This window comes from Emiliania huxleyi (assembly GCF_000372725.1).
Source record: "Emiliania huxleyi CCMP1516 chromosome Unknown EMIHUscaffold_18, whole genome shotgun sequence".
Lineage (NCBI taxonomy): Eukaryota > Haptophyta > Isochrysidales > Noelaerhabdaceae > Emiliania > Emiliania huxleyi.
Genome location: NW_005200784.1, coordinates 466723 through 488337, shown reverse-complemented (window position 1 = coordinate 488337; position 21615 = coordinate 466723). Strand labels below are relative to the sequence as shown.

Genomic DNA, 21615 nt, shown 5'->3' with positions numbered 1-21615 from the left:
GGGGGGGGGGGGGCGGCGGCGAGGGTGGGAGCTGGAGCGAGGAGCGGACGAGGAAAGGGGAAGTGCAGCGAGGGGGGCAGGGGACGGGAGGACGTCTTCTTGGGCGTCGGGCGTGGGCGGGGACGGCGCAAGGCAGGGCGCGGCCGGCGAGAAGTAAGAACGAAGGGCGGCGAGGGAGGGTCGGCGGCGAGGCGGCGAGACGGGCAGGATTGAGGCGTGGAGGCTGGGGGCACGGGGTGGCGGTCTGCGGTCCGCCGACGGCGGCAGGTGCGACCGCGCTATTGGTGCAAGGCGCCCTCCCGCCGTGGCTCGGCGGGACAGCCCCGGGGAACACGCGCCTGCAGGCTCTTGACCAGCGTGGCGCCCTTGGCGCTCTTGAGGTCGCTGCCTGTGATCGTGAGGTCCCCGCACTCCTCCATGGAGGCTCCCAGAGCGCCCCGACTCGGGAGGCTGAAAGGCGCGAGCGCCGCACGGGTTTCTTTCCGTGATTTGGTGTGTGTTCAACCGAAAGTCCGCGCGCCCTTGTCGTGCCAGTGTGCTGTGTGAGAGGCTTGTATTTGAAGAATTCTTTCCCCCCCGTGAGACTCCAGGAATTATTTGCATGTAGGCGCGGCCCGCAACCGCTTAACCAGGCGCCTCCTCCCACCCTACCCCCGCTTTGGCGGCTCTGCCTCGCAGCGCCCGCGACTCCTCCGGCCCGAGCTCGGCCGACATGCGCTCCAGGTACGAGCCGCTGCGCCGGAGCAGCTCGTGCGGCCGCCCCTGCTCCACTAGCCGCCCCGCCTCCATCACTAGCACCACGTCGTAGTCGGCGATGGTGTGGAGCCGGTGCGCCACCGTCAGCACCGTCACGCCGCGCAGCTGGCCGCGCACAAAGGTGTGCTGCACTCGCGCGTCCGTCTCTGCGTCGATGTTGGCCGTTGGCTCATCCATCACGAGCACCGTCAGCTTGTCGCGCAGCAGGGCCCTGCACGGCAGCCGGCAGCCGGCAGAAAGGTGTGTGAGCTATCGAGCGCAGTCGGAGTGGCAGCGGTGGCAGTGGTGACAGTGGTGGCAGTGACGGTGGCACTAGAGGAGATGATTGTGAGGTGGTGGGGTGTGGGCGTGGTGGTGATGGCGGCTGTGGTGGTGGTGGCAGGGTGCGAGGCCGGCTCCGCCTCCCAAACGCGAGGAGCTGCCTCTGCCCGGCGGAGAGGCCGGCCGCGCCGCGCGCCCCCCCTCCGAGGGCGGTGTCGAGCCGGATGCTCGGGGGCAGGGCGAGGAGCGCGAACACCTGCGCCACAGCTAGAGGTGCCGCAGCGACGGAGGTGGGAGGGGCGGGGGAGCAGGGGGAGTAGGGGAAGGCGCGTGGGGAGCAAGAGGTGGGGTGCGGCTGTGATCGCCCACCTCGGCGAGCCGCTGCTCAGAGTGAGCTCCAAACGGGTCGAGGTTGAGGCGGATCGAGCCGTCCATCAGCAGCGGCACCTGCGGGATGACCGCGAGGTGCCGGCGCAGTGTCTGAAGGCCCATCGTGGCGATGTCGACGCCGCCGAGCCGGACGCAGCCCTCGTACGCGTCGACGAGGCGGAAGAGCATCGCCACCTATGCGACGCGTCCTGGAGGCTGTCGTGGACGTGCGCCCGCGGAGGGGGGCCCCGATGAGAAACAGCGCCACCAACGAGCTCTTGCCTGCGCCGGTGCGGCCGCATAAGCCGACGCGCTCCCCGCCCTCGATGCGGGCAGAGAGGCGCCGCACCACAGGCGGGAGCGACGGCGCATACCTAGATCTCGGGCGATCTCAGGTGATCGTGGCTGATGACGGGGCGAGCTTTACGGGCGGCCAAAATGCACCGCAAGCTCGCGCCGCAAAACTCGATGGCTCCGCCCTTGCGGCCGTGGACCGTCGCGGGCCAGCGGGGAGGGAGGTGGTCGTCGACTGAGGGGACGCGCCACGCAGGCTCATGCGGGAGGTCGAGCAGCTCGAGCAGCCGTTCGAGCGCCGTGAGCGCGGCGGTGACTTGCAGAACATTGAGGGAAAAGAACATCAGGAAATACGGCAGCGCGAAGGCGTAGTTGAGCGCGAGCGCGCTCTCCGCGGGCGAGAGGCGATCCGCCTGCAGCAGTCCACGTCTCGCTGACGGGCGGAATGGCTTCCTTTCCCTCTCCCTCTCCCTCTCCCTCTCTCGGTTGTGTCTCGGACTCAAGAAGGGTGTGTGGACGGGGACTGCGCGCCTGCAGCACGATGGCCGCGGCGGCGCTGACCGAGAAGAAGAGGCTGACGAAGTAGCTAGTCTGGAAGGACCAGCTCTGGAGCGAGTTTGTGACCAGGTTGAGCCTGAGGAACTCGTCAACGTGCCGGTCGAAACGCTCTCGGACGAAGCGGGGCGCGTAGCCGTCGGCGACAGAGGCCTCGGCGAGCGGGCTATCCTCGTCCTCGTCCTCCCCCTCGCACTCCTCCTTCTCGTCGTCGTCCCACTTGGTAAAGGCGCAATGCCGCAGCAGCTCGGCCGCCTCGGCCGCCTCGGCCACGTCAGTGAGGACCGGCGCCATGGCCGTGTTCGCCAGCCTCTTGGCCTCACGGTTGGACCTATGGACGTGTCATGGACGCGTCACGGACGCGCCCCTGGGAATCACCCGCCGCCTCTCCCCTCGCGGCTCCTCTCGACCGCGACGAGCTGCACCGCCGTGAGCGCCACGATTACCACCGCGGCGATTAGCATCCACGGGATGATTAGGGCGATCACCTAGATTGAGTCGGCCGATCTCGTGTAAACTCGAGTGACGTTGGGTGATCTAGGGCGTGAGGAGCGTCCGCACGCACAGTAGGGGGGCGGGTGGGGGCGGTCACCGCGAAGAAGGCGAGGATGGTGGCGGAGAACTGTAGTACGTTGTCGCCGAACTGCGCGAGCGCGCTGTCGGCCGTGGTGAAGTCCGAGCTAAAGCGGGAGATGAGCCTGCCGCTCGGCGTCGAGTCGAAGTAGAGCACCGGCGCGCGCAGCAGGCTGGCGACACAATCCGCGTGGAGCGAGCGGGCGGCTCGCGCACAGCCCACCTGCACCATATCGTCCGAGACACGCGTCCGAGATCACGCTAGATCGCCCGAGGTTTAGCCCGCGCGCAGCTCACCTGCACCGTAGCCGACGAGACGAGGAGGAAGAAGAGGAAGAGCGCCGTGCCGCCCACGTACACGCCGATGTACCGCCCGTCGCCATCGCCGCCCCTCCCTCCCCCCTGCCCCCCGGCCGCCTTCTCGGCCTCCTCCTCGTTATGGTCCAGCCAGTCGGCCAACCAGCGGTCGTTGAAGCCCATCAGGCCTATGCGTGGTGTCATAGGGCGCCGCGTCATGCCCTCTGTCTGCGAGCAGACGAGCCGTCCCAAAAGCGCCTCAGACCCCACGCAGCGGCCGCCAGCACGCAGCAGAGCGCAAAGTGGCAACGGCCGAACGAGCGGAGGTAGCGGCGGAGCGTCGACCCGCTGAAGTGTCCGGTGCGCCGCGCCTCCGCCGTCCGCTGCGCCGGCGCCCCCAGCTTGGCTGCGGCCACCGAGCACTCGACCGCCGCCGCGACGCTCAGCTCGGCCACTGCGCCGTCCCTCTCCTCCCCCAGCGCGCCTCCCGCCTCTGCAGGCGAAACGCCCGCCTCTGCAATCTCGGACCCCGTATCGCCGACCGATGCCGCAGACCCCGCCTCGTCGCCCTGTGGAGACGGGAAGGCCGACAGGTGGTCCGTGGCCACCTCCGCTGAAGGACCCTGCGCCGTGATGCGTCCAGCTTCGAGGACCACGAGCCTAATCTCGGGCGAATCTCGTTCAACCTCGGGGCATCTCGCGGCGACCCCTCCTCGTTAGACGCGAGCCGCGAGCAGCGCCTCGCCAAATGGAGCTGGTTGAGCGCGAGGACAACTGCCCGCCCGCCTACTCGCGGCACGCAGACCTTACGCCACAGCCTATGCCGGCGGGTGAGGCCGCCCCGCCCCTGCTCACCCGTCGCGTACTCGCGTAGCGAGCGGAAGAGGTGCGCACCCACCCGCGCGTCCACCGCCGCCAGCGGGTCGTCGGCAAATAGCAGCGCCGGCCTACAGCAGCGAGCGACCGTCCAATCCGCTGCGGCTGGACCCCTGCCTCCCGCTGCGGGCGGAAGGAGAGGGCGCGGGTGCCTCTGGTAGAGGGCACGCGCGAGAGCGACACGCATCTGCTGACCGCCAGAGAGGGTCACGCCGCGCTCTCCTACGGCGGCCAAGCTCTCCCATCACAGCCATGTCCCGCCGCCCACCGGCAGAGAAGAGCCACGCAGCGCGCCAACCAGCGTGTCCAGTCCAGCCGGCATCTGCTGCAGGTCGGGTCCGAGGCACGCCCCCTCGATGGCGCGCGCGAGCCGAAGGCGCCGTAGCGGGGCGCCAAAGGTGATGTTTTCGAGGATCGAGCAGCTCAGGACGCACGGCCGCTGCTGGACGTAGCACACGGAGCGAACCAGCGCCGCCGCCTGCGCCGGCCAAACCCTTGCCTGCCCCGCCGCGTCTGCTATGCGCCCGCTGCCGGCGACTGCCAGGCGAGGCATCTCCCCGAGCACGGCACAAAGCAGCGACGACTTTCCACTCCCGATTGGCCCCACCACACCGACGACCTCGTCTCCGCCCACCTCGAGCCCGCCGCTGCCGACCTGAAGGAGAAACCGGCCGCCATCGCCGCCGCCGCCGCCGCCACCGCTGCTGCCATCATCGCCGCCGCCGCCGCTGTCGCTGCCATTGCCGCCGCCGCCGCCGCCGCCGCCGCCGCCGCCGCCGCCGCCGCCGCCGCCGCCGCCGCCCTCACTCCAGGCGAAGACGGCCTCGTCCACCCTCGCCAGAGCCGTGCCGGCTGCCCCTCCCTCGAGCGTCGCCTCCCACGACGGCGCCCCGTCGCTAGGTGAGGCTCGCGCGAGGTCCCGTCGCGGGGTCGCCGCCTCCGCCTCCTCGAGGGGCGGCGTTCCGACGGCGTCAGGCGTGGCCGGCGGGAGGGGCGGAAGGGGCGGCAGGGGCGCGTGCTCCGGAAGCTCCAGATACCGCTCCACGCGCGCGAAGGAGACCTGGATGCGTGCCCACTCGGCGAGGCCGGTCGGGAGCATGATCAGCGCCTATCGCGACGCTGTCACGATCAATCTGGCCGCGGTACTGGCCGCTCGGCTGAGCACGGTCGGGCGCCATCCGCAGCGAAGTGAAGACGGAGAGGGCAGCGAATACGTCGGCGGCGTCGAGCAAGCCTCCTCCCGCCTGTGGTCATCGCGTCACGCTCTCGCAATCCTGTCACGCTCGCCAGCCACGGAGCACATCTCGGCTACATCTCGGCTCTTCTCGCCTGCGAAATGTAGACGAAAGCGGGGCACGCGGCGAGGAAAGGCACGGCGCGCCCAATCTGCGTCGAGCCTGGAACGAGGGACGGGGAGGGAGGGAGGGGGGGGGGGAGGGCACGGGGTTGGGTGAGCGTGCGAGAATTGCTGTGGGCGTGACAGGTTTGCGTTGGGGCGGGGCCCTGGTAGAGGATGCGGAAGCGGCGCATGTACCCGACCTCGACCCGCCGCGCCTACAGAGAGGAAAGTTCCGTGAAGGTTCGCGGAAGGCCGCATGCACGCGACCCTCGCCCCACGCCGTGCCGTGTCGATGGCGTCCATGTACTGCTCCTCCCACGACAGGAGCTTGATCGGCTTGATGTCGCCGATGACGAGCCGGAGCAGCCCGAGCCGCCTGGGGCAGTCCTCTCTCGCTCCTCCCCTCCGCCGCAGCCACGGGGTAGGGGGAGGGCGAGGCGCCTGTCGGCCGCGCGCATCTCGAGCCGCTCGGTGGCCTTGATGCGTCGCGCCAGCTCAAAGTTGAGGCAAGTGGCGAGCACCTACAACAGGGCCCGGAGAAGGTTAGGGTAGTGCGCGCCGTGCTCGCGTCGAGGCGGACGGCGCAAGGAGGCTCCATGGCGGCGATCCCGATCACGCCCGCCCAGCCGAGCGAGAGCACGAGGAGCACGCAGCCGCCGACCAGGCCCGAAGAGCTCATCGGCAGCAGGCAGAGGTAGCGACTCGCCTGCGGGACGGCTCCAGGGAGTGCACGGAAAGTTTCTGGCTGGCAGAGCGACTATCTCTGCAAGCAAGCGTGACGCGATTGCAGCGGGAAAAGGAGGGTACCGGCGCAGGCGACTCGCCTCCATCGCTCGCACCAGGTCCGACCCGATCAGCGTGCTCGCCTGCACCTTCCCGCCGCCCACGCCAGTCCGGACACGAACCGCCTTGCGCTGCACGAGCGCCGACGCCTGCGGAAAGCACGACAGCCTCTCCGCACGCTCACGTCGCGCGAGCGCTGCCCCGAGCGCCGCGCCATGCCAAACACCGCGCTGAAGAGCCGATCCGAGAGCATGTGTCGCGACGCGCCTGGTGCCGCCAGTCCATGTGAGCAGCCCCCGCTCGCAGGTGGACGGACGACGCCGTGAGGCGCCGGCGCAGACGCCCTCGAAGAGCAGCGACGCACCGATGGCGCAGATGAGGCCCACAGAGCGGAGCGGCGCCACGCCGGCCGCCACCTGCTCCACCGCGGGCGTGAGCGCAGCGGGGTCGTCGCTCCTCTGTTCGGTACTTTGTCTGTGGCGGTCACTCTTCTCCTCTCCTCTCTCTCTCCTCGCTCTCTCTCGCGCTCTCTCGCGCTCGCTGTCTCGCTCTCGTTATCGCTCCCTCTCGCCTTCTCTCCCTGATCGCATCTCCACTCCTCTCCTGCTCGATGGTTAGCTTGAGCAGCAGCGGCCGCAACACGACATTGCAAAGTCCATAGCAAGAGCTCATCGCGATGCCAGCGAGGAACTCGCGCCTGTGGAAGCGCCACGTGAGGCCGACGATAGATCGTCGGTTTGCCTTCTCGCCATCTGACCACCAGAGCTCGGCCGCGAGACGGGCATCGGACTGGGTCAGCCCAGGAGGCAGGGCAGGCAGGTCGTGCGCCTCGAGTGGCCTGCGCCAGCCACGCCAAACCAGCGACCAGACCCAGAGTAGCAGGTAGCGACGCAATAGCTGCGCTAGCCAGATGGCCATTGTGCTGGCTCAGCGTCGCCGGCGCGGTTGTTCTCGTCTCGAGGTGGATATCCTTTGGCCGCGTTGGGTAGCGAGGATTGGTGTCACGCGATCCACGCAGGCGTGGTTTGTAGCCCGACCGTCGAGCAAACCCAAGCCTGCTAAGTGGAAAAAGAATTTTATCCACCGATACAACCTCCTACACCCCTCGAATTTACCCGCCTCGCACGCCGTCGCCGTCCCGCCCGCGTCCCGCCCGCGTCCCGCCCGCCATCGCCCAGCCCGCCCGATTCTCGGCATATTTCTGTGTATATGCTGCGGCGCGCAGCGCCCGCCGCCGGCTCGTGGCTGAGGCGACTGCGCCACCGTCTGAGCGACGAGCTCGAGCTCTTCACCTTCTCCATGTTCGCCGCGGCGAGCACGAGCCTCGCCACCAGTGGGGCCGTGCTGCACATCACGCAGTGGTCTGGCCACGATGTCGGCTCCGGAGGCCGGCTGTGGGGCGGCTCGCGCCGCCTCGTTCGCTACCTCGAGGTGCACGGCGACGGCAGACGCCCGCTGGACGGACTCCGGCTGCTCGAGCTTGGCGCGGGCACAGGCGGCGTGGGGCTTGCGGCGGGGCTGCTGGGCGCGCACGCGACGCTGACCGACCAGGCGTCCTTCCTCTACCCCGGCGAGGAGCTGCCCACCAACGTGTCGCAGCCGAGTCGCACGCTGCTCGACCTCGCGCGGGAAAACGTGGCGCGCAACGAGGGCGCATTTGGCGCCGCGCCGCCCGTGGTGGCGAGGCTGCTGTGGGGCGACGAGGAGGACGAGCGATCGCTGCCGCACCCAGAGTACGACGTCATCTGCGGCGGCGACATCCTCGGATTCACGGCTGCGCACGGCGACCTGCTCCGCACACTGAGGCGCCAGCGAGGAGGGGCCCTCCACACACGGGGAGACGCCACCACCGCGCTTCCTCAAAGCCGGGGATCGTCCGCCGCCTGTGAGCACCCTCCCTGCCCTCCCCCTAGGCGCGTGTCGCTCGACTCGACCGTCGTGCTGCTCGAGTGCACCGACCGCGGCGCGAGCACGAGGCGCAGGTGCCGCCCGAACTTGGCGCCCTCTCCGCTGAACCTTCTCTGAACCGTCCCGTAGGCGCCTCGGAGACGGAGTTCCCGCCCGACCTCGCGTGCTTCCTCTCTGCCGTCGCGGCGGAGGGGCTGTGGGCGCCAGCGGTGACCCTGAGGATGGCGAAAGCCCGATTAGCCCGTGCGGCCTCCGACACGGCGGGAAAGGCATGCACTTTTGGGACAAGGGAGGGTGACTGTGAACGCTGCTAGAGATGCCTTTCGGGGCCCAGAGATAAAACTTCTGATGCCATGCGTGACCTAGTAGTGTCCCCAGCTATGGGCGTGTCCACGTTGGAGCCAGGTGTGCTCTCTCTCGTTTTTTCGTCTCCCCGGCTCCCTCCCATTCGAAGCAACAAAATTCTCTACACACACGGAGGCTGAACGGAAAATAATTTTTTTGCTTGGGCGCGAGCTGGGCAACCGGTTCGCACCGGCGGTGGTCGGTTGGCTCCCGGGCTCAACCGCCACCGAGAATGGCCGAGCAGCCAACCACTTTCGAGGCCCTCGGAGCCGACATCCACCGTGCTGTCCTCCTTTCCCTCGAGTACGAGCACGCAACGAGCCTCCGGTCGGCGTCCAAGCGACTGCTCCTGGCCTGCGATGCTGGCACCTCCGTTCGTGTTGTACCCCTGCGCTGCACCCTGATCTCATACCACGCGTGTCCTTTCGCACAGGCTTCTGCTCCCTCTGGCTCGCCAAGCACGCCGAGTCCTACCGCGTGTGGCGCGATGCAGACCTGCGGGCGCGGCAGCTCTGTCGAATGAGGAGCGAGTACGAGGACCTCGACTCGCAGCCGCTGGAGGTTGAGGACGAGGAAGATGAAGAGGAGCCGGCGACGCAGGTCTTCGCCTTCTTTGCTGCACGCTGCGCTGACGCCGAACCCTCGTCGAGCCCCGACGCCGAGCCGGCAGTCTCTCTCCCGTCTGAGGCGGCAAGCAGCAGCGCCGCCTCCGTCCCCCAATCCGGCACCTCTCGCGACGGCCCAGAGGCGCCGAAGCGGCCAAAGTCGTCTCTCGGCCGGCGCGCGTCCGTGGAGGCCGCCGCGCTGCAGGCGCTCTTGCGGCAGCGCACCTTCTACCGCGAATTGGACGGCGTCGAGCTGGAGAGGGAGGCGTCGGTGGACGTGTGAGCGACCGCTCCTACCGGGTGCTGGTAGGACAGCCACGCGTCGTTGTCACCGATACGCTCCGTGTCGGGCGCGCGGACACCATTTTCTCGTTATTCATTCTTTTCATGATACGGGGGCACACAACGCCGGTGTGTTATAGAGCCGTACCTGTTATACCGCATACGGCTCTACCGGGGTCTCCGAGATGTAGTGTGGCTGTGGGCCCCACGAGCGCTGTGGGCCCGGCCGCGGAGATCACACATGAGCAGGCTAGTGAGCAGGGGACGAGTCCGACAGCACCACGCAGCGAAAGAGTTGCGAGCTATTGGACATGAAGACCAGGCGCTGCTCGTGCGTCTCTCCCTCCGCCACGAAATCGGTGCGCGCCGCCCACCCGCCCGCGCGCAGGAAGCCGGAGGCCGGGACGGCAGACGCACTCGTGTACCTGCGGGGGCGACGGAGGTCGGTGACGCCAGAGGCGAGGGCAGCGGCGGCAGCGGCGGTGTGCGGGTCGCACCGGAGTATCGCGTACCGCTCGCCCTTCGCGAGGCCCGACACGGCGAGCGTTCCGACGAGCGGCGTGGGCGGCTCGTGCTTGCCGTCCTCGCGCGAGTAGTCGGGCTCGTACCAGGCGGAGACGACCTGTTCACATCCGGAGGCGTGCAGGGGGCCTCTGCGCAGGGAAGCGCTTGCGCCGTGCGGCGACGACCAGCCGCGCGGGCAGAAGCTCGCCGGCGGGGTCGTGGTTGCCGTGCACGCGGTAGCCGTAGTCCACGGATGCGGGGAGGCAGTACTCGAACCGCTGCTTCCACGGCAGGGCGCGCCTGAGGCAGCGCCGAGGGGGTGGAGCAACGCGGCGGTGGACCGCAGCGCTCGGGCTGCTGCAGCACGGCAGGGTGGGGCGCGCCGGCAGCGGGCGCGGTCCTTGGCGAAGGTGGCGAGGTCCGCGACCAGAGTCGAGTTGGAGTGGAGGTCGTTGTACAGGAGCTTGGCCGGCCTGCGACGAGTGCACAGGCACGAGTGAAGCCGGCTGGCTGGAGTGAAGCCAGCTGGAGTGAAGCCAGCTGGAGTGAAGCCAGCTGGAGTGAAGCCAGCTGGAGTGTGGCTCGTCGTGTGCGGCAGCGTGGTCGGCCTGCCCAGCACGCCGACGTACCCAACCAGCGGCACGATGTGGTCGAGGTGAGGGTTGTCCTCGCCCGCCATGTACACGCCAAAGACGGACGGCTCTCCCGCGTCGACCGATCGCGCCAGCCACGCAGCAAAGGCGGCGGCCTGCGGGACAGGAAGGGGTGACAGGAAGGGGGGGAGGGCAGGCTCCGGGGTGGCGGGGAGAGGCGGAGCAGCCGAGTCGGGCGGCGGCTGTGGGGGCGGCGGGGCGAAGCGGGGTGGCGAAGGGGGGGGGTAAGGGGCGGGAGGAGCCTGCGGCTGCAGCGCGCTGGCGTGGTCCCACGCGGTCACGTTAAGTCGGAGCCGCCTCGCCACCGCGACCGAGTCGCAGCAGCCGCCCTCGGCGCCGAGCAGCAGCTGGTGCGCGCCGTCGTGCCCGCCCGTCTCGCCGCGGACGGCGTCCTGCGTGAGCCAGCTGCCTACGGGGCGCGTCGAGGACAGGTCTCGGACATGTCAGGGACGGAACTACCGCCCTGGCGAGCCATCCGCCGTAGTACAGGGCGACCGACTGGATGGAGGCGGAGCCGCAGTAGCCCGACACGCGGCGGCCCCAGCCCCACATCAGGCGAGGCGGCATGGCGAGGGCGTGCCGCTCTTCGGGCGGAGGCGGCGGCAGGGTCGTCGGCGGCGGCGGAGGAGGCGGCGGGGTCTTCGGCGGCGGCGGAGGAGGCGGAAGTGGTCCATCCTCGAGCGGGCGGCACCTCGGCCGCGGGGCTGGCAGCAGCTTGTCGAGGTAGTGCCGGTAGACGTGCGTCCGCTCAAAGCAGGCCTCACACGCAGGCACACGCTCCCACCCCGGCGGAGGAGCGACCCCGCCGCCCGCCGCCCAGCAGCCGCCGCAGCCGGAGGGCGGCCCGCCCGTCTCCCAAAGGCAAGCCTCGCCGAGCAGGCCGGCGTCGGCCGTCGCGCGCGCCTACGGGCGCCGTCGGCTCATCACGGCACCGCCTCGGCTCGTCAGCTCCTCCCGAAGCGGGAGTAGGCAAACGGCATCTCGTCTCGGCTCTGCTCTCGGGGCTGCCCTCTCCTGCACCGGGTCCCACCGGTCTGCGAGGGCAAAGAGCCTCCCGGCGGCGGCCGAGCTCGCGGGCGTGATGCCGAGTCGGCGGCGGAGCGCGCCGCGCCAGCTTCCGGCGGAGAAGACCACCGCGGGAGGCGGCGGCGCAGCGCCGCTGCCTGCCGCAGCGCCGCTGCCCGCCGCAGCGCCGCTGCCCGCCGCAGCCCGCACCTCGGCCACCATCATTGCAAGGCTCGCGCCGAGAGAGTGGCCGGTGAAGAGCAGGTCGCACCGCGGGCACGAGACGGCTGAAACCTCGGTGGCGCGCGCTGCAAACTCGACTGCGCGAGGGAGGTAATCGAGCGTGTGGTTGTCGAAGCGGCCACAGAAGGCGGGCAGCGGTGCCGCGCCCAGCGCAGCGTCGGCGCAGGCGTCTGCCTGCCCGGAGACGCCGCTGGAATTGAGGTCGGTACCGCGAAATGCGACAACTGCTCGACGCGTGCCAGGATGCACGAAGAGGAGCGCGCGCATGCCGGCGGGCGGATTGGCGGTCAGAGCACGCGTCCAGCCAGCCACGGTGGCGTTGGCCTCGCTCGCGTTGAAGTACGAACCAGAAGTGGACGTGTAGGCCAGCTTGACCATGATCGAAAGCGGCTCGGTGGCGGCGTGGAAGGCACTCTCGTTGCAGGTGGCGAGGCGGGCCACGCCGCTCCACGGTGACGACATGGCTGCTCCACCGGCCGGCAAATCCGAAAATACCATCGGGTCTCTGAGGTAAACAGCAATAGATCCGGGTGTAGTGCCGGATCAGTTCCTGGAGCCAGGGGGACCGATTCGCACTTGCCAAGGGACCAATTGCTGGAAGCCTGTGCAGCCTGCGCTCCCTCCGGCCGGCAGAGGGCTTGCGACCCGTGGCAGGGTGACAGCCCGCCGGTGGGCGAGCCAAACTCTGGCGGAGGCAGCCCGCTCAGCCCCAGGCGCCCCTCGAACCGGAGGGTGGTCTGCCGCCGCTGCGCGGTCGGCGCGCCGAGGGCGGGAGACATATCGCAGCTTCGCGCCACAGGTAACCTGGGGACCGATTCTCGACCCCAAGTTTGGCAGCGCGCGGGCAGTGTGAAGGATCGATTGCTGTACAACGAGGGACCGATTCCGTGAGGGCCGGGTATCGATTAGGCCGCTTGAGGGCCGGATCTATTGCTGTTTACCTCATCTTAAAATAGAGACCCGACGGTACCATCTTGTGGCCCAAAAGGGGCCGTCCGTTGTCTGCTGTGCCTTTGTGGTGCTAGTTCGTGCCAGTCTGCTGTGAGAGGGGCTTGTATTCGTAGAATTCTTTTCTGTTACTTCCATGTGCAAGTTCTCCATCATCCCGTGGTGATCAGGGGCGATCGCGCCTCAAGCGGGGGTGATCCTAAGGAGGGTTCCAAGCGAACCAGTTTAGACCAGTTTAGACCACTGCTAAACACGAACCAGATTAGTCCTGTTTACGATAAACTGGGTCTATCTAAACCTGGTATGGCTCAATGGGGTTCCTCCCCCCCTCCCCCCCGCGTAGCGCGCACCTCCCCCCCGCCTATAGCTCCCCTGCTCTGAGAGAGACGCGGCTCTCAGCGCGGCACGCGCAAGCGTCAGCGGCCTTGCTTCTTCTCGCGCTGGTCGATCGAGGTTGTGCATGGCAATCTTGACCGTCTCGAGGGTCCACGCGGCTCTTCCAACAGCTTCGCCGTGGGTGTCGAAGATCTGCTTGCAGAAGCCCCAGCGCGTCCCCTCATCTTTCGCGCGGTACGTCGGGAGCGAGGCCAGGAACATCGCCTGCAAGCATTTGGTGAGGGGCAGTGAGTACCACTGCTCAACCCAACACCACTTCTACTAGCGAGCGCACCTTTGCGGCCGGGTTGAAATCCACGCGCTTCCGCTTCTTGCCAGGCGCAGGCGCCGCCAGCTGGTCTGTCGCCGCGCCCGACGTCGCGCCCTAACACCGTGCGCCTGACCGGCGAGGCTGTTGTTGCGCGGTGCAAGTGTGCCAGGTGGGCTGTCCGGCCCGAGGCAGAGGATGGCGGCTGCACGCTGCCGCTTCCGCAGCCAGCGCGGCCGCGACCGACGGCGGAGCTGCTAGGGGCGCCCTAAACCGGGCTAAACCTGGTATGGCTAATGGGGTCCCCCACCCAGGCCGAGCCCTGTTTAGACCCAGTTTATCGTAAACAGGACTAATCTGGTTCGTGTTCAGCCGTGGTCTAAACTGGGTCTAAACATGGTCTAAACTGGTTCGCTTGGAACCCTCATATCCTAGCAAGATGGTGTGATCAGAGAGAGAGATTTTAGAAAACCAACAAGAAATCACGACTCCCACAGTGATTTGGGCTCGGCAGCTTGTCAGCTCTCAGCCGAAGCTGGGGCCGGTCCCGTAGCCGAGAGAGCCCGCGCCGATGAGATCGACGCGGTCGGCGGTCGGGGGGCCTTCGGGCCTTGCTTGCGGAGAGGCCAGCGAGATGGCGATCGCTGTACTTCATGGCGCCCTCGGTGGGGCGGCTGACAAGCCAGAGGTCGATACTCTGGTCGACCCATAGGATGCCACGAATGCCTGGAGGAGAGGGAGGCGAGGCCAGAGGCAGACTCAGCTGCTCTCGGGTGATCTCGCTTTGTGGTGGCCGAAGGACCCGATGGTCCTGTCACATTCGTGTTCCGAGTCGTGGGGGTAGAAGATTGCGGGGTAGGATCGAGTCAGCAATCCTTGTAGTACAGCGGACCGCCAGGCTCGCCGGCAGCATCCGCAGGGAGGCAGCATATGAGGCACCAGTCTTCTGGAGAGCTCAACAGCTGCGGCCGCGATGGTAGAGTCGGCCGCGGTTCGAGCGAGCAGCTTTTGGCTGCGGGATCGAATCGCGGAAGGCTCATGCCCTCGCGGAGCGACGCGGGTCGCGCGGCGCGCGCGTGTGCGAAATGCGACAACAGACGACAGACGAGAGGCGCCTGAGCGCTGTACGACTGAACGACCGTCGCCGCAATCGCCACCGCCGCCATTTTGACGAGCAGCGCGAGCGCGCTCGCCGGCGGCCAGCCGTCGCGGGCCGGGCCAGGGGCCACTGGCCGCGCCGCCGCAGCAGGCCGGGAGGCCCGAATGGCGGCCGACCAGCTGATATTGAGATTGATTCTTTCTTGTGATCAGGGATGATTGCCAGAGGAAGCCCCACGAGGAGGAGAGGTTGTCGAGGCTGCGCCCAACCACAACGAGGTAGCAACACCACCCCTCCCGGGGGGGGGTCCTCATTTATTGACGGAAAGCTCACAGAGCTCAACACCAAAAGAAAAAGAGAAAACATGGACAATAAGATGAGATTGCCAGATGAGAATGGGGGGAAGGACAGGCGAGCGACATTTGACGACGTCGGGGGTCACAATGTGACGACCAAAACGATCTTGGGAGCCAGGGTGAGACAACAGGACGGGGTGCCACACGGGGCACACCACAAGCGTATTCTAGAGGGGGAAAAGAAACGGGGGATGAGGGTCCCCGCCACGAGAAGTGCGTTCTGGGGATGCAGAGCGTGCAAGGCGGCTAGGGATGAGGCCACAAAAGAGGCGCGCGAGGCAAGGAGGAGAATCGGAGAACGGAGAGACTGGGACGACTGGACACAAGAAGACAGCGAGCCACCACAGGCGTCGTTGGCGCACCTACTGAGCGGCAGCTGCGCTGGAAATAAGGAAGAGGCGCGTCACTTCATGCGGAAGCTTGACAAACACACGGCGAGGGCGAGACAGCAAGAGTCGAACGGGTGGCGCCTGACTCAAAAGACACGGCGACATTCCTGAGACGCGCGAGAGCAGCCTCCTTAAAGGCAGTGGGGTCTAGATTTGGAGCGCTCGCCGAAGAGGAGTACGACAAAATAGCGCCCGTGATTGCCTGCACGCTGCCCGCACTCACGGACTCCATACCCGAAAGAAAGAGAGGGGAGCTCGCAGGAGAGGTGACGAGTGAACTACAGGTAGTGGGGAAGGCAGCCTCGATCGCCATACAGACATGGGTGCAACAACGACAAGACCAAGGCACGGGCAGAGGAGAGAGAGAAGAACATAGGATGGATTAGGGCGCCTGTTCACTGCATGGAGGGTGAGCCACGATCTGGCCACGATGAACGTAATGAACGTAGAGCCGAACGGGAGGAAGCCGGGGAAGACGACTCCGAGGAGGGCGACACACCTGTGGTAATCCCGTCGGCAGCTGTCACGATACACCCGAAGGGGACCCCAGCGCCAACATCATCTGTGGAAGTACAAGTGTCCGAAGAGACTGATTGCCAACTGATTGGTGCGATGGTGCCATAAAAAAGAAAATATGTGCACGCGCCTTGCTTCCGCAGCATCTCGCGCTACCTACCGCACCATTGCACATGAACGGCCCCTGGGGGGTGCTATCGTAAAGAAAGCAGCCGCGGTCTCAACGGTCGGTCTCCTCAAACCGGTCGGTCTCGCCACACACCGACAAAGCAGCGCGGCGTTTTGCTGGATGAGCTTGTTCACACCGAGGGTATTTGCATCGAAGCCGCGGGTCACCTGCTCCCGGCATGTTGGGCACGTGCCGTGCCGTCCCAGCCACGCCGTGATCGCGCGCCTCTCGAAGTTGCAGCCGCACGGCAACGTCACCGGCTCCTTCATGTGGCCATCCTGCTCGATGGGGCAGACTAGCGGGCAATCGCGATCGTCGGTTTCTGCCACCGCCACGGCCACCACCTCGCCGTCTCCGCTTGCCTCGTCCGCACGCTCCTGTGCCTCCGGGGTCAAGCGATCCCGTGCCTTCGCGGTCGAGCGCTTGCATGCTCCTGACGAAGAGGAACTCGCCACTGGCCGCTTTGCCCCCAGCGCGACTGCTGCGGAGCGTGTGGGCGGCGGCTGCCGCCGCTGCGCGCGGCCGGAAGGTGGCGCGCGTGCGGCGCCTTCGAGCTCGCGCATCGCCGCGTGCGCGGCCGCGACGCAGGACACGAGGGTACCGGCCGGGGCCTCTGAGGTCAGCACACGCGTGTGTCGGATCTGGAAGTGGTTGTCCTCCGGCACGTCTCCGATGGTGTACGCCACGCGCGAGGCGTCGAGGGCGCGCGCGAGCGCGTCCTCGATGTGCCGGCCGGAGCGGTCCTTTCCGAGGCACACCCGTCCACGCACACGCCCCACATCGTGGACGAGCACCAGCCGCACCAGGCAGGTGTACTTCGTCTCGCCCGGGAAGAGTATGTTGACATGCCCGGTGTGGGGGTCCACCGTGGCGTCCGGGCAGGCGGCGAACGCTGCCTGGAGCTGCGCACGCTCCGCCATCGCTCTGTCTCGATCGCTCCAGCGTGGCTGCACAGGAGGTGACGATTCGGCGGAGGCGTTGCCCAGCACTGCCTTCACCAGCGATGCTTGGTCGGCGCAGGACATGGTCTCAGTGAACAGGAAGCGCTTGTGTCGCCCTCCGTTGGCGCCCCACGTGCGTACCTCCCCTCCCTCTCCAAGCTCGGCGGCAATCAGACTCGCTGCGTCCGGCGTCATGGACACGTGGAAGCGGCCGCCTTTGAATAGGCTCACGCAGAAGGAGTTTCTGCGGACCACCGACTCGGCGCCAAAGAAGAGGTTTGAGTGCCTTTTCTTGCGATCCACACGGAAACCAGCGCTCTCGAACGCATCTTCGAGACGCGCGCGATGCTCATCGGCGGCGGGCGCCATCGGCCGTTCGCAGGCCTACAATGTATTGCGGGCGCCAACCGCCAGGCTCCGTCTCCCGCGCGCGATCGAAGCGTTATTTTTACCCCCGAGCCCCCACACCCCCACCACCACCACCTCCCTATTGCGGGGCCCTCTGGGGCGGTCAAAACCGGACCTACCTACCTATTGCATAGGGTCTAACAGGGGTCAACAGTTGACCCCCTACAGCGGGTAAAGGAGCCGGAGGAACCCGGTGGGTGGGTGGGTTGTGCGGGCATTAAGAAACAGGATTTCGCGGCACGCCGCCGTTTCTAGGCCTTTCCACACCCCTCACCCACCCCAAGCCGTGGTTTCTTAGGACTTAGCTCCCACACGGCCGGCAGCTCTCTCGCTCTTTCTCTCTCTCAGGTTCAGAGCCGGCCCTACATGCACATGCACATGCACACAGTAAGGATTTTTAGGCAAGAGAGAGGTGCGGTCCGTCCGCCAGTCTGCCAACGACTCGGGATGACGGGAAGACGCACACGCCTCCATCCACTCCGCTCAGAACACAACAACAACACCGCAGACTTGGAATGTCGAATGAATGACAAGTGTGCGCGCCGCAGGCGAAGAGAAAATTTGAGCTGGGGAACCCGTTCACACGACACTCGTGTCTGGTGCCTGGCCTTTTCTCGGGGCCGCGCCTGCGGCGCGCCGTGGTTTCTCAGATTTGCGCGGGTACGCTTTCTTAAAAAAAACCCTAAACGGCTGTGGTTCCCATATGGGAACTTCGCCCAATTCTGTGAAAGAGATAGCTGGACGGCTGGTCGCAGCGACGGCCGATCCAGCAGTCGTCTGCGACATGGCAGTGGCCCCGGCTCATGTGCAGCTGGTCCCGAGCGGCTCAGGTCCCAGATCGAATCTCGGACCCACAGATTCTAGATTCCTTTAGATTCCCTGGATTCCCGCAACAACGATCTCTTAGCGGCGGCAAACAGAGGCGCAACTCTGCCAGCAGCGAGGAGGCTCCTGCTGCTCAGCTACCGAGGCCTGGTGGCGTCGGCTGCTGCGTGGAGAAGACAGCAGCACTGTCCGACCTCAAAACATGCACAACAAGCGGGATTTGTGACTCTGTCCTCCATTCTTCAGTCGCTCTGCCGGACGCGCTCGCTTTGTCGCGAGGGTCACCAGTGCAAGCCGTGTGGACGCCCAGAATAGCCTCCCCTGGCTTAGCTAGAGTGAGAGATATTGTGAACGTGGTCAGACTCTACAATATATACACTGACACTTTACCTCCCAGAGCTCGTCTAGGTCCGCCACGGCCATCCTCAGCCTCCAGAGGGCCCCCGGCCGCGGCGCGGTGCGGCGGCGTCACAAATCCGACGTCAGTTCACCGGGACACGATCGGGCGATCTGAAGTCCAACTAGGCGTATGGATTGTCCGCCCAGGGCTATCACCTGGACCCCTCAATGGACGCCTGCGGTGCCGCCCCCACGAGGTGTTGTTCACACCTGTCCAACCATTCGTGCAGCAGGAACGCGCTGTGTGTGGCTGGCAGCAAACTCAAATGACGACGGGTTGCAGCCTCGTAGCTCAACGGCAACATTGTGCATGAGGAAGGCTGATAGAAGTAGCACCAGCCACACAACCAACAGCTTCTGGAGAGTATGCGGAGCGCAAGCAGCCGGTGATCAAAGGCGTGTTGCTGTCGGTGGCAGATTGCCAGAGGGACGCCGGCGCCTCGGTGCTGGCTTCGTCACAATTTTCCACCGCTCAACTTGGAGGCAGTGTGTCTAGTAGCGTGTTACATCTATGACGGCGGACCTCACTGGGGCGCCGACGTGCGACGACCGTCTGGGATCGAAAGACGAAACCGCGTCCCAGGAGCTCGTGCAGAGCGCGCTCCGGAGCTCGGTGGCGGGAAATTTTAAGGGAACGTGGTGGCTTCCCACCGCCTCTGTATGTGCCCAATAAAGTGCTAACACGACCCTCGGGCAGCAGGGGGTATGTGGCGAGCGCACGGAGGCACATTTAGGCCGCCGTGATATCGCCCTTCCGGGCACCCCGTTTCGGTAGCCGTTTAGGGGTTAATGCCCGCAACCCACTGTAGGTCTACGAGCGTCATCATTCAGACATCCCACCCCCCTATTGCATACCAGGGAACCAGGGTACTTCGTGGGCCCCGGCCCGCCGGTCGGTGGTCTGCCCCCGAGGTGGTCCGCCCCCCCCCCCCCCCCTCCGGTCAGTCGCTCTCTCGGCGACGGGAGGTGTGACGACCGAGCCCCCCCTCGGTCGGTGTCCTTGCCCGTGTGAGTCCCTCACTGACTAGGCCCCTCAATCAACGCTCTGTTCCGTTCTCGCCGCTTATCATGTAGAGTTTGTTGTATCTAGATAGAGATTTTGCGTTGTTGAGCGCCTCTAATCACTAATCGCTCTCCATAGTACTCCATAGGAGGCGCTTCGACCTTCGTCACGCGCCGGAGATGTAGAGCTCTCCTCTTACTACAGCTCCCCCGGTCGTTAGACCGCATCGTTGGAGGCAGCCAATCAGCGCCTTACGCGCGCGGCCGGCCGGGCCGTGAGAATGGCCGAGGAGGGAGGACGATTGTCCCTGCGCCATCAGTCAACGTACGAGCCGCCCTCCCCGCTCCCCTCCTGCTCCCCACAGAAGTCTGGCGGCGCGGAGTCGGGACTCGAGGAAGCGATAATTAAAAGCGTGACTGCAGCCACACTGGGAGTCGGTCGGGGGACTGCCCGCCCCCACACCACCAGAGACCCCAAGTGTGAGCAGTCCACGTCAGTGTCCAGCCGCCGCGTTGTTCGGTGTCGCTCTGTCGGGGAGGGGGGGGGGGCGTGTCTCTTGGGGGGGGGGCGTGTCCAAGACTCCAATGAGGGATAATCGGCCGTGGTAAAGTTATTCTGCGGGGGCTCTGTGCGAGCTCCACACCACCCGTGATGACATATACATTCTTCGACGCGAGTGGCTCAACTATATTTAGCGACGCGCGTCATACCGTCAACGCGTGACTGCATCGCTACGGGCGGGCAGCGGCGGCCGCAGTGCCGCGCCGCGGGGTCACACCAAGTTAACGCCTCTGTGCTCTGGCAGCGTGTAGCGGGTCGTGACGCCTACGCCCCCCCGCAATTCGGGGTTTTAGTTTGACCTTCCTTTTTACCCATCTCACAGTAGAGAGGTGTCCGTTTTTATTTATTTTAGCATCACGGGAGAGTACCTGTACGAGCCTTTTTGACCCAGTAGGCCGCAGCGGAGGGCGCCCACGTGCCTCACCAACAGGTGCGCGAAAGGTCCATTTTGGGGGTCTTGTGGGGCGCGGGGGTGGGGGTCACTAGAACCGGGTGTGGGGGGCACTTATCACAGTGGAAGGTTTTGACAAATGTGATACCCCCCCGCCCTCAAGTTGTCTGTTGCGTTGTGAGCACCGGCGACCGTCTGGGAATGGTGGACTAAAAGCGCAGAGTTTTCAGATCAGACCAAGGAGTGTGTGCTGCGAACGTACTCTCAATAGCTGAACGTGGAACGTACCCGGAATGGACCTATGGAGACCCCGCGGCCCTCACGCCTGACGCCTCAGACCTCAGAGCTCAGTTGGTCAGTACACTCAATAGGATAGTACACAAGTACGCTGTAAAGTACAGTACGAAAAACACTGTGTCTGGACTCTAAAAAATGAGCAAAAACGGGGCAAAAGAGGGGGGGGCGAGGTCACGGCCCCTTCCGTTCTGGCCCTCTACTCATGGTCATCCCCGCCGCCGAGTCGCTGCTCGGCCGACCAGTCGCTTGGCCCTTCCTCGTCGCTGCCGACGCGGCGCCGCGAAGATGACGACCAGCCGACGGCGGGCGAAGCGGCGGCCTCCAGGGCCGCGCGGTGGCCAAACTCGGCGGCGCTCTCCGCGGACGGCCACTCCTGCACCGCCCAGAACCCGTTCGACGTGGTCCCTCGGACGGGGGAGCGCAGCGGGGCGGCAGGCGAGCTGAGCAGGCTCAAGTTGGCGAAGGCCACCGCCGTCACGGCGTCGGCGCGTCGCGTAAACGTGCGCGGTGGCGTCGCCGACGACGGCGACGCTGAGCCAAGGGCCCCAGCCTCGGCCACGCCGCGCCCGCGCGAGGACCAGGGAGCTGGCGACACCGAGCCAGGTACAGGTAAGTTGCAGCTGCGCGCCCGCTCCCTCGGGCGAGGTGACCTCCTCGTGCCGGCGAGCGCGAAGTCTGGCACGCGCACGTCGGGCCGGGCGGGATTCGAGACCGGCGTGCCGTGAGGGCTGCCGGCCCAGGCGGCGTGCCACCCGTGGGCGGGCGAGGAGGGAGGCACGGGCAGCACCGGCTGGGCGGGCAATCTCGGAGGCACGGGCAGCACCGGCAGACCTCTCTCTCGCTGCGGCACCCGCTCTCGCTGCGGCACCCGCGACGCCCACGGCCGCCCAGCAGCAGCCGCCAGCTCTGCCGCCTTCCATGAGAGCGGGTCCACCTCCGAGACAGCATCGGCAGCCGCTGCGGCCTGCTGCGCCGAGTCGTTGGACGAGAAGATCATTGATTCGGACGACTCGGGCGTGAGC

At 66.5% G+C, this 21615-nt stretch overlaps 5 protein-coding genes across 5 annotated transcripts in view; 1 reads left to right on the top strand and 4 right to left on the bottom strand.

Moving 5' to 3' along the window:
• EMIHUDRAFT_449644 (sister chromatid cohesion protein) overlaps positions 1–419 on the bottom strand; it is a gene marked incomplete at both ends in the record, with an annotated part of 3579 nt that extends 3160 nt beyond the window's left edge. Inside the window, one exon of the mRNA XM_005783422.1 lies at positions 333–419. Within this exon, the coding sequence (XP_005783479.1) occupies positions 333–419 (87 nt within the window). The remainder of the gene's footprint in view (positions 1–332) is intronic.
• A 169-nt stretch (positions 420–588) lies between these two features.
• On the bottom strand, positions 589–2702 carry EMIHUDRAFT_415294 (hypothetical protein; the record flags this gene model as incomplete). Its single annotated transcript, XM_005783421.1, has 7 exons — positions 589–967; positions 1158–1273; positions 1387–1581; positions 1655–1760; positions 1831–2093; positions 2212–2566; positions 2638–2702. The coding sequence occupies 7 exons, from the start codon at positions 2697–2699 to the stop codon at positions 625–627; spliced, it is 1440 nt and encodes a 479-aa protein (XP_005783478.1). The 3' UTR covers positions 589–624.
• Positions 2703–7312: 4610 nt separating this feature from the next.
• EMIHUDRAFT_203129 (hypothetical protein) lies at positions 7313–9244 on the top strand (the record flags this gene model as incomplete). Its single annotated transcript, XM_005783420.1, has 3 exons — positions 7313–7988; positions 8141–8305; positions 8790–9244. The coding sequence occupies 3 exons, from the start codon at positions 7313–7315 to the stop codon at positions 9242–9244; spliced, it is 1296 nt and encodes a 431-aa protein (XP_005783477.1).
• A 90-nt stretch (positions 9245–9334) lies between these two features.
• Positions 9335–11734, bottom strand: EMIHUDRAFT_434352 (hypothetical protein). The gene is given in 8 exon segments (XM_005783419.1): positions 9335–9668; positions 9741–9865; positions 9933–10047; positions 10131–10495; positions 10643–10809; positions 10880–11303; positions 11415–11585; positions 11604–11734. The coding sequence occupies 8 exon segments, from the start codon at positions 11628–11630 to the stop codon at positions 9494–9496; spliced, it is 1569 nt and encodes a 522-aa protein (XP_005783476.1). The 5' UTR covers positions 11631–11734; the 3' UTR covers positions 9335–9493.
• Positions 11735–13012: 1278 nt separating this feature from the next.
• EMIHUDRAFT_203126 (hypothetical protein) lies at positions 13013–17078 on the bottom strand (the record flags this gene model as incomplete). Its single annotated transcript, XM_005783418.1, has 7 exons — positions 13013–13030; positions 13101–13196; positions 13267–13356; positions 13483–13507; positions 13890–13965; positions 15756–15783; positions 15936–17078. 7 exons carry the CDS (start codon positions 17076–17078, stop codon positions 13013–13015), a joined length of 1476 nt encoding a protein of 491 aa, XP_005783475.1.
• Between the last annotated feature and the right edge of the window lie 4537 nt (positions 17079–21615).